The sequence below is a fragment of the Seriola aureovittata genome, chromosome 12 (genome assembly GCF_021018895.1).
Source record: "Seriola aureovittata isolate HTS-2021-v1 ecotype China chromosome 12, ASM2101889v1, whole genome shotgun sequence".
Classification (NCBI taxonomy): domain Eukaryota; kingdom Metazoa; phylum Chordata; class Actinopteri; order Carangiformes; family Carangidae; genus Seriola; species Seriola aureovittata.
This window is the reverse complement of record NC_079375.1, coordinates 9,431,999-9,443,169: the sequence shown is the minus strand read 5'-3', so window position 1 is coordinate 9,443,169 and position 11,171 is coordinate 9,431,999. Positions and strand designations below refer to the sequence as shown.

Below are 11,171 nucleotides of genomic sequence, written 5' to 3'. Positions count from 1 at the left end.
GTCTGCCGTTTTGTTCACGTAACACATAACGACTACATCAAGGAAAGAACACACCTGCTGCCCTTCAGCATTAAACACGTGTGACTGATTTTCCATCATTGCTATGGCTTGTTTGTCAAAGCTTGTTGCGCAAATTGGACAAACTGCAGTGCGCACACAAACACAGACTCTCTCTCTCTCACTCGTTCTCACACAAGCACACTCAGGAATACCTGGGGAAGTCTTCATCCTGCCACTCGTCCTTTACCTCCATGCTTTCCAAGCGTAAAGTGGCCTCTGCTGTACCCATCCTCTGCCAGGGAGGACAGGCTTCAGCTCACTGAGGTTGACAGACACATGAAATAATGTTACAATTCAGTAGACAACCAGTCGTTAAAACATACAGTGCATAACGTTGTCTTAAAGGGACACTCCACCCATTTTACACATTTTGTGCAACCCCGATGATTTCATCAGGATTTTCTGAATTTAGCCAGCGTTACAAACTAAAGGTGTGGAGTTTGAAACATGTGGGTGTGTACCAGGCGGGGAGGGTCTAATGAAAGAAACTATTCAGTTGTTTTATGGGAAATGTAGGATTTTGCATTTTTGGAGGTGGTCCACAACAGCAACAAAAATCAGGATATCTCAGTCGCTCATGCTTCATTTTTGATCATTGCTGGATAACCCCTGAAATAGGCCAAGTAAAAGCTGACTTGTGGGTTTACAGGAGCTGTAATAAGATGGTCTATAAAGCAGCAGCACAGCATACTGTAGGTATTATGAAGAATATAAGAGTCAAATCTTCAACTTTCATCTTTTTTGACTGGCATGACACATGACAAATGTGAGATCCAATGGCTGGGGTGTACTGGGCAAAAAAGTACAAAATCTACAATTTATAAATCCCAAGTCCAATTTTGCAATGGGTAATTACTGTACAGTGAAGTCATAGAAATAACAATTTGGCAAAACTAAGTCCCACTGGGTTTCCTTATACATCCCTGAGGCAGGAGACAAAAATAAACACCACATTGCTCATACAGCCTTTCTAGGGGATACAAGTAAATTACACATGCAGATAGTGATCTGAACTGAAACTATTTTACATAACCAAATCAGTAGTGACAGAAGTCTTGAACTAAGGTTTCATGTCCTTTTTCTCATTATCTCACGTAAAGCTTCACAGTGTCTCATGTTCTGGTTGGACTTTGCAGGCTGTCACACAAGGATCAGTAATGCACGAGTGGACATCATGTGCGAGCCTTGTGTCAGAAATGTGCATATGGGGGAGGAGTGTCCTCCCTGCATCACTGTCCCAGTCAGAGTTCATGCAGCAGCAGACATTACCACAGTCCATTTGTCCACTGGGATGGCACTGATGTGCTACAGCGAGACACATCAGAGGCCATGTGGAAAAACACAACAAATGTGGACTATAAGGCACATGGGCCCCGGGCTTCATGCTGCTAGGATTGCTGTGTTGTGATTGGATTCTAAATGATGGAGGGGAGTGGTGAGGTGTTTACAGCATATTGTGTCCATGAGAAAGTTGCAGTGTTTCATGTGGGCTTGATGGGGAAGTCCTTAAATGCCGCTTTCATAAACACACGTCAGGCTAAATCACACTTCGAGTCGCCTTCCTTTGTTCTCACACTCACATAATCTTTTAAAAAGCACCTTGAGACCGATTGATCGTTTTCCCTCCTAACTCAAGAATGAAAGAGGGGTGTGACTGACTGAGAGTAAAGCAGAAAGTTCACACGGAAACAGCAGATCAGTGCGTGCGGTTTGTTGTCTGTGCAGATGTCTCTTGCCGAGGCTCAGCTGCTCATACACTGCGCTGCTGATTGATGTACACAAAGTAATGTTGCAGCAGCACGTGTTTGGTAGGGATTTGTGTCCAGATGGCAGAGCAGCCTTCATTTCCAAAACACTATCTTGTGAGCTATTCACTACGTACTAGCCATCAAATATAATACCAAAAATTCTGTCTCAGAGACTGAAAGTAAGCTGCTTGAAATGCTCAACATAACAAATACTTACTTAAGTGCTCCTCCTTTGACATACAGTAAGTAAAATTTGAGTAGAGCAGTAGAACTTCCATTTGAATACAATATTTCCTTCTCTTACTTACATAATAATTTACATGGCTTGCAGCTTGGAGATAATCATCAATAGAGCCATTGATGATAAAAGGAAAGAGACATTATGACGAGTATAAGTACAGCCTTCCTCAACTTGTCTGACGCACATCTACAGGCACAAGGGCAGTGACGTAAACAGCCTTTAAAGCCCCTGACATGGCAATTCATGACTAAATATGCAACAATCAAAGTTAAAAAATATATCTAGGTGTTGATTTAAGTTTGACACTCAAAAACTGTTCTAACTTTGACAGAAAAGAATAGGATCAAATTATTGATTAAGAAGCTGGTTGAGAAAATTTTTTTTTAAGGGCCTTCAAGTTTGTGTAAAAGGAGACAAGCTGTTTTGTCATGACTGCCATCCTTTCCTTTACTGACACATGAAACCACGTATAGAAGCAGAATGAAGCGCAGCATTAAAAATGTCAGAATATGCCCTACTTGACTCACATCAGTCCAGGCTCCCCAGAAGAAAAACACTTGATCCAGCTATTATCAGAAAAACCATGGCTCAGGTAAAAGTCAGGGTACTCACATACTGTAATTAGGAAGATTTCCTCTTCGCCGTTTGGAAATCGTCCCTGTTTTGCTTTCAGACGCTCCCTTTTCTGTTCCTGTTCCTCCTTTTCAGAGCTGCCTGATCAGAGCGAGGATCATCACTGTTTACATCTGCAGGTGGGACGGTTGTGTGCTCAGGACCTGGGCTTCTGGACAACTCTGGCTGTTTCCTGATGCTGCTAATGGAGGCTGAGAGAGAAACCGTGTCCCCCTGAGGAGAGGAGAGCGGTTAGGAGAGGCAGGGTCGTCACACAGCAAACACCATCCTGCTCTCATCTTTTCAGTCTCCTCTGCCAGTCAGATCCCGTGCCGCTTTTTGGAGAAGAGATAATCCTTGCCCAGCACTTTCAGCTCGTCTCGTGATGATCACTCTCCATCTCTCTGCCTCTCATTCACTTCTGCTCGCCTCTGCTGAATCGCCCCCCTCTACCCTCCTCCTCTCTCCACCAACACTAATGCCCCCATCCCAGCCTCTAATCCTGCTGTGATGATGTCACCCGTGTGGGAGCTGTGTTTTGATGGTTATGTAATCACACCTGCCTACCTTCTCTTTGATTCCCTGAAGGCTGCTCGGGGTCACAAACAGCTGTTTTCTTTCTCCTCACGTTCAGTCCATTCTGCATCCATGATTTAATGTGTTGTTATCCTCCGACGAGCTGGAAAAGATGGACGTTTCTACTTCACCGCTGTTCCCTGGCAACAGCATCTTCCCCCCTCTCTCTCTCACACACGTACACACACACAGTCCTCCCCTCTCTCTCTTGCTTTTTCTCACCATCTCTTTTAAGCTCTCTCACCCTTGATGAAACCCCTCCCTCACATGGATTCCCCTCCTTTTCTCTTGCTTGCTAGCTGTAATGCTCACGCCCCCTCCTCCCTCCCTCCCTCTTTTTTCTCTTCCTCTCTCCTCACAGCTGCACTGAACTCTGGGCGATGTCAGTAAACACAGAGTAGCATTGCACTCAACGCCCAGTGGGAGCAGCCAGTTTTCTTATTCTTCTCCCGCCTCTGGCTGCTTGGCAGAAAAATGCATTTCGGGTGTGTTTCTAGTTTTCTATTAATAACGCTACTTTGCACAGCACTGAAATGCTGCAATATGTCCAGACTTGTGACTAAACACATTTGTTTTCCCATGGATCAGTGCAGTCGACAGATGCTGAATTTCAAATAGATAGCTTTAGGTTTTTAAGAACACACCAACATTGTTTTAATGATCAATTGTAATAAATAAGTTAATGATTTGTCTTTATTTATCTTATTTCCAAGCATGGCTTGCCTAGCTTTTAATTATCGCTTCTCTTGGTTTAACTACTTGGCTATCTGAAGATCTCTGATTCCCTTTAAGAGTCAATAAGGTGAAATGATCTTTTAATGTTGTTTCATTTTCTTTAATAAACCATAATCTCCTCTAGCTCTTTGCGGAGGAAATACATTCCACAATAATGTTTCAGTTCCAGGCCCACGCTAAGCTGTGTTTACTTCCATAAAATGCAGTACCATTAAGTATTTAACAGTTCTATATGTATGTATATGATTAACTCATATGTAACTGGGTCACTGACACTCCTGCCACCAGATGGTGTTAGAGTGCACATCTGCAACATTATGAGGAAGGAAACAGTTTGCTAAAATACACAGATTGGTTTGACCTCTTCATAACCTCATGTAAATCCAGTGTTGGATTTTTAAGCTGAGTATATTAAGTGGCCTTACTTATGAGCTGTTTCCATAAAGTCCTGCAGACAAATTAAAATTGCACTTAAAATATGGTTTGAGAATTAATACTAATACTAATTTGAGTACTACATCCTATACATAGATCAACACTATTTCATGCTTCCGTCCTAAATGAACTATCGCAGAAAGTTTGTTGTCAGTCCCTCCAGCTCATCAAGCTGAAACATATTCCCGGGGATTTCTGTCCATATTCTAAGCTAAATGAGTATCAACTACTTCTTTTGTTATCATTCAACAACAACATATCACATTAATCTTAGCTATTACAAATGGAATGCTGTCAAACCTGATGAAGCTCAGAGCCAGATGCTTTCTTCTGCAGGCCTGGAGCTCTGTAGCTCACATCTGAACAGATGCTGGACAACACCCACACCGACACAATCACCCAGGACATTAGTGGCAGTCCTCAAACGATCCCTATTAATAAACATATATGAAAAGCTGAGGTTATAGTAGGAACTTGTATGTGTGACTTGACAACAACTATACACAAGTTTAGGATTTCAGTATGTTACAGAAAGTTAACCGTCTTACAGTTGAATAAATAAAACTATCCACTGAACAAATTTTCTGGGGATATATTTCCATTCAAAACATAAAGGCCAAATACGAAGTTTCTACACTCTATTTCTTAGGACCCTCATTCACATAATGTACTCACTATCCTCTAACTCTATACATGTCTTATCTCCAACCTTTACCCTAACCATAAAGTCTGAAACCTCAAGGCATCTTCAGAAGAAGTGAAGATTGATCAAATCACTTTTCACTTTTCTCTCAAGATCTGCAAACGATGCTGGTTGAATTCTCACTAACAGAATCCAATCAACCATCAGAAGCAGTGATATATCTTCAGTGGGCAGTCCAGTTGATGATAACACAATCACCATGGAGACCATGCCAGCCTGTGGGATGCCTGCTGCACCAGTGCTCGCATCTGTGACAATGAAACTGAAGAGGGGAAACAGTGTTGGTTGTGCATCGTGATCCTCATTATGGTGTAAGAAAACAGGCAGAACCCAGTAACAGTGCTCTTTAGTGTCCACCACTCTTGTTTGTGGATCCATACATTAAAATGTACATGTGCAAGATCAAGCAGTCAGAGGGAGCCCACTCAACCCTACGGGAACTGGTCCTCCATAACGTCTGCGTTCTTCATACTCTTCATCTGCTAAATCTGTAGTGACTCATGCCAAGGCAGAGTAAAGTTGTTGAGGATCTCGACTTGTGTTCATAAAAATAGTTTAACAATGTGTAATCATCACTGTACTCACAGGGATCCAATTTTCCTTTAGCCTGTAATGGGCAACATACAAGTTGAATGTGAAAGCCCATTTTTTTCTATTAAATCAGAAACTATTTGACCTAATCTCCTTAAGACATGCATTTCTAAAACTTAAGTAACAAACCAATTTTACGGGGGTAAAGTTTCCATTTCAACTTACCTGAGTACAATAATTTGACCCAGGTTAAAGTCCATATTATGAACCTGGGCTATGAATAAAGCTGTGACTGCTTCATAGAGTGCTGCGCCGTCCATGTTCACTGAGGCACCTGTAGGCAGCATGAGGCATGTCACTTGTTTGTCCATGCTGTGATTTTCCTCCATACAGTGGAGGGTTACAGGTAAGGTTGCAGAACTGTAAAAAAATGAGGGACGATGACGTTCCAATCATTGTCCATTTGTTATGCTTAATATTAAGACTGTGGCTCACCTTGATGAAGTCCCAAAGGCAGTGACGAGAGGCTGGAGAAGACCACTCATAAATCTGAAGGGATTCTTTCGTGTGACAACAAAATAGAGGAGGGGCAGGGTGAAGAAGCTGTGGATTAGAAGGCCAGTGATCACAGTCAGAGTATACATGGCAACTTCACGACCTAATTCTCCAGTGTCTGTCATCTTCACAATCTGTCCTGCCAGCAGGAAGACGATTCCCACCAGGGAATACCTGTGACAAAGAAGTGAGACACAGCAGAAGAGAAATGAAAGAGTATCAATGTAGAGGGGGAAGTAAATCATCATATTTGACTATGTTCTTCAGATGGTGCTGGGTACATAGATTTTCACTTGTGTAAACACTCTCAGACAATCATCATTAGACTGTCCTGGATATTTTGCCAAAATAATTTTGAACAAGCAACAAACACCCATGCAACACATTGTTTATAACATATCCAAAACCTTGTCACAAAGATAAAGAAAGACAAAAATAGCATTAGAAAAAACAAAACACTACAAAAAACATTAAAAAATACTAAATACATGCATACAGTTGCAAGTGAAGTAGAAAACTAGCAATACACCCAGTTCAAATGGTAAATGTTAGCGCCCCATACTTACCAGATGACTATGTTGACCAGACGCATAATGGCTTTATTCAGGCAGTCAAAGAAATCCCTAAGAGGCTTTCCCTGGTTCTCCATACTGCCCAGAATGAGGCCAAAGGCAACAGAGAAGACCAGCAGACCTAAAGTATTTACCCCATCTGAGGTGCCTGGCACTGGTACTGTGTCATCTATAGGGGTCCCTGAATAATAGTCAAATAAGTGGTGAAATGATACTGTTTAGACATAGAAGAGGCATATCAGTTCAACATAAGGGACACTAGGTTTGACAAATAATTGGTTCAAATCACAGGAACAGAGCAAAAAAAGGAATCTCACCGTCTTCACTGGCCTCAGTATAACTGATGACACCATCATGATTCCTGGAATAAACTGTTTTAAACTGGAGAATAAGCAAATGTTAAAAGTTGAAGTATAAATCATGGTATAAATATAAAAACAAATCATAGCCATTGCAGATCTTACCTTTCTGAAACAAGCTTCAACCAGATTTGAGGGGATCATGTTTCTAAAAATTAAAAACACAGAATTGATGTTTTTACTACTAGCTGGAGGCTGATGTCTAATTGCATCCTTACAATTTCCCCATAATTTAGAGTTCTAAGCATACACACCTGATTAGATCCAGAAAGGCATCCACGCTCTGCACAGCCTTCTCTTTACCACCAGAGGACACTGCAGTGCTACTGGATGAGTTCCCTGGCTGGATGATAACAGCCAAGGCGATGCCAGTGAATGCAGCAACAAGTGTGGTGACCATGTAACAGCTGAAGGCCCTCCCCCCAATTCTTCCATAAGCTTTCCTGTCCACAGATGACATAACTGATAAAAAAAAAAAAAGGTGGTCATGGAATATGAATGTAAACTTGTTGAATTTCTGCATTTCCTATTGTCATCATTTATTTATTGGTCCACATATAAATAGGTAATTCATTAAAAATATTTTTGACAGGCCTGTGCAGCTCAGAAATATTTTGGTAGCTGTTCAAGAAAAAAAACCAACATAAAACATCTTTAATGATGCAATGGGCCAATCAAGGTCACTACTGTGGTTAAAACTAAAACTAAGGTGGAAGGTTCATGTTAAAAAATACCACAACACGAGCTCATCAAATGTTTCTGGGTTTTATAGTTTTGGTCACATAAAGAGTTAAAGATTCTGCTATTTCACAGAATGATTATAGAAATCTTCATGTAAAGTGCTGAAAGTGTTTCAGCCACTGTGAAGGGTTTAAAAATTACATTTTCTATACATATAAGTCAACACTTACACATAGGACAATAAAATTGTGGGATGGATGAATGCTGACACTTCAATGAAATATATTTATCTTCTTCATCTTCATCGTCAATTTTAGACCATCTAAGACTCAGTCTGAGAGTCTCAGCTCTACACACAGTCTGCACTCCACTGTCTTAAGGGTTGTCTTGCACCGGCTACTACTGTGGCTACTGATCATGTTTATCTACTGTACTGTTTATTATCAAAAAGCTATTACGACATGTAATGTGTGCCAAACCGTTTCTTTGTTGATCAATTGAATGCATCTGAAAATCCAGTTTTACCAAGCTGAAATGTGGCTCTAACCTGTAATCAGACTGGAAATGATAAGAGGAAGCACCACCATCTGCAGGATTCTCATCAGCAGCTCTCCAGGAAAGGTTAAATATTTTATGTCAGTGGCTGACATATTAATGGGTCGCAGAGCAAAGCCCAGGCCAATTCCTAAGGATTATCAAATTAGTAGCATCAAAGACAGGGTTCAAAATATCAAATGCAGCAGAACCAGTTAACAGATTAGTGCTGGAGAACACGAATGCTAATACAAAACAAGTAAACATCAGGTTGCATTTTGTTTTTATAATTGCAAAACAGGTCAGTAGTAGATAAAAGGACAATTTTCATAGTGCAATATGTTTTAGAACCACTTACCAAATGCAACAGCGGTCATTGTGAGAACAACAAAAGAATTTCTCTTGAGGAAAGCCATAATATTAGATCCATTCTGGGATGAAGATACATGACCCAAGGCTTTATTACAGTTGTGGGATATCTGGGTTTCCTGGGGTTCTGTACCCTCTACTGAGTCCAACTCAGACAGGGCATTAGAGCTGGGTCGCATCTTTTTCATATTTAGTCCTCACAACCAGCACTGCAGAAATAGAGGAAGAAGTGTTTAGTCTCTTTTTAGCATTAATAGAACAAGGACTGTTACAAGATGAATCCTACAAGAGTTTCCAAAGTTTGTCAGAAGACATGAAAGCTAAAATATACAACATGAAAGCAGATCAAAATTGTATAGGTGCACATGTAGTTAAATAAAGGCACCAAAAAGGAACAAAACACTGCATAACAACCTGTGTACATAAATAACAAGCACAAACTATGAGAACTGAAAAAAAATCACATTCTCTTCAGTTTAGTGGTACTGAGGTAAAAAAAAGAAAATCACCTTTAAAAAGCTATTCCTTGAATAGTCGTATTGCACAAAGTCCAGTCACCATTAAAGATGACATGGTCAACAAGTAGGAAAGTCCAGCTATTTTCCTCTTGGCAGATTGCCAAGTTTTCCAACACAGTCACTTTACTACATTAATCATCAACTTGTGTCTGTGCCTTTCCAAATGGTTAGTGTTTGATTTTGAATAGACAGAAACTAATGTGTATTCCTTGAGGTATACTAGTATAAATATAACATAATGAGCTGAAGTTCTATTGAGTGCTATATTTTCTCAAGAATATAGTTTGTTGCTGAGTAATTTCTGAATTATTCTATATAATGGATTTTGGGTATGAATAATCTTTCTTAATTTTGCTCATAATTTTAAAAAAAAATTTCTAGTTCAAATTTCATCTCTTGCTCTTGGTTGCTCATTCCAAGAATTCCAGTAAAGTATAACCCTGCCATAGAAATTTAAAATGGCTGACTTTGTGTCAGCTTGAAAATGAGAATGCAGAATGCAGTCACAATTTTAGTTTATATCAAATGAAAACGAAAGGAATATCTCACCTTATATTTTCATTTGAATGACAACTGCAGTCTCTGGGGCTTGTTTTGGGGAAATTGACAGGTCAATACCAATAAGTGAGATTTAATATTTGATTGGCTGAAGTGCACCAATCAGAGGACTCCATTCCATTGTTATCCATTTAACAGGTTTCTGGCAGGTATATGAAATTTTGATCTGGTGTTTCAAGAGGCTCGTGTAACAATTAACTTGTGTTTGGGAGGGATGGTCAGTGGACAAACAAAAACATCACAGATTAAAAATTAAAAATCAATAAAAATTAATTTTTCAGTCATCCCATTTCTGTTCCAAAACACATTCTAAAGTACCAATCTTTACTTAGGAGAAAACAGTGCTGAAGAGGGGTAATTTTCAAAATGAACCCACCAGCAGCAGTGCGAGTAGTGTTTTTAGGATATTTTTTGACTCTTGGGGTAACTAAGTTTCAGGTGTGTGTCTGATTTACAATGAGTCTGTGGTCACTCACCCAACTAGACATTGGGACTGGAACTGTCCATTTCACAATAACTTCTTAAAGTTGGATAATTTGGCTTCAGTCTGCAGGATGCGAGAATAATTTAAACTGATACTCTCTAATTAGGTGATCGTCAGTCCTATGACCTTAATGTCCAGAGCCTCGTTAGTTCTGTGTTGGGTACAGAGGTTTTACGTCATTGAGGTGTTAAGTCCATAGCGTCCCGAAAATACTGAGTGTCAGGAGGACAATATATGGCAACAGTAGTGAACAGTAGAGCTAATCAGATTTTAAGTATCTTACAGCTACTTAAGTCAGCTTAAATCACAAATCCACGAGTGACAGAGGTCCCATCAGGCCATGCCAAAAATCCACAACATTTCCTTTAATTATTGTGAACTGTGACATGTAAAAGATTATAATGACACAGACTGAAAATCTCCATGAATTTCCAACAGTTTGATCTAATTTTGCTGAAAAGGGATAAAAATGAATTTGACTTGACTTGTTTTGTTCTAATGATGAGTCTGAGTGACTAGCAGTTTAGTCCTAATAATAATTCTGCAGTAAATAATGTTTCCATAAAATTAGAAATTTGTGGGCTATTATTGTATTTTGAGATTTCTTGCTTAAATCTGTATTTATTACCACATTACCCCATATGTACTGTTGTAATTATTGCTGGTTAGTGAAGTAAACAGTGATGGCCTACATCCTGAGGGTCTATCCTATTGTACCTTGTTGACAAGGTAAAGGGCCTCCACTGTCTGTAGGGTGTCAATTATAAGCTAAGCTCTTTAGAGGTTTTACTCTAGCCACAAGTTATTGATACAGTCTAACCATCTCGACACACAATAGCAAAGGTGTCGGTTTGGGAAGTATTAGTAGTAAGTGGCTGATAATTTGTTGATTTACACATC

At 39.9% G+C, this 11,171-nt stretch overlaps 1 protein-coding gene across 4 annotated transcripts in view; it reads right to left on the bottom strand.

Moving 5' to 3' along the window:
- atcayb (ATCAY kinesin light chain interacting caytaxin b) overlaps positions 1-11,171 on the bottom strand; it is a 38,627-nt gene that overhangs the window by 6,947 nt on the left and 20,509 nt on the right. Inside the window, exons 3-12 of one of the 4 annotated variants that reach the window (XR_008829185.1) lie at positions 8,701-8,920; positions 8,356-8,493; positions 7,382-7,589; positions 7,233-7,275; positions 7,086-7,149; positions 6,763-6,949; positions 6,137-6,370; positions 5,867-6,061; positions 3,229-4,838; positions 2,668-2,895 (exon numbers count right to left, since the gene is read on the bottom strand). Coding sequence is in view for 3 of the 4 variants with exons in the window: in XM_056390960.1 (XP_056246935.1) it covers positions 213-289 (77 nt within the window). In the remaining variant the exon portion in view is untranslated. Of the gene's footprint in view, positions 1-212; positions 320-2,661; positions 3,201-3,228; positions 4,839-5,866; positions 6,062-6,136; positions 6,371-6,762; positions 6,950-7,085; positions 7,150-7,232; positions 7,276-7,381; positions 7,590-8,355; positions 8,494-8,700; positions 8,921-11,171 lie in introns of those variants that run through there. The other 3 variants (XM_056390960.1, XM_056390958.1, XM_056390959.1) reach the window with 3 other exon arrangements.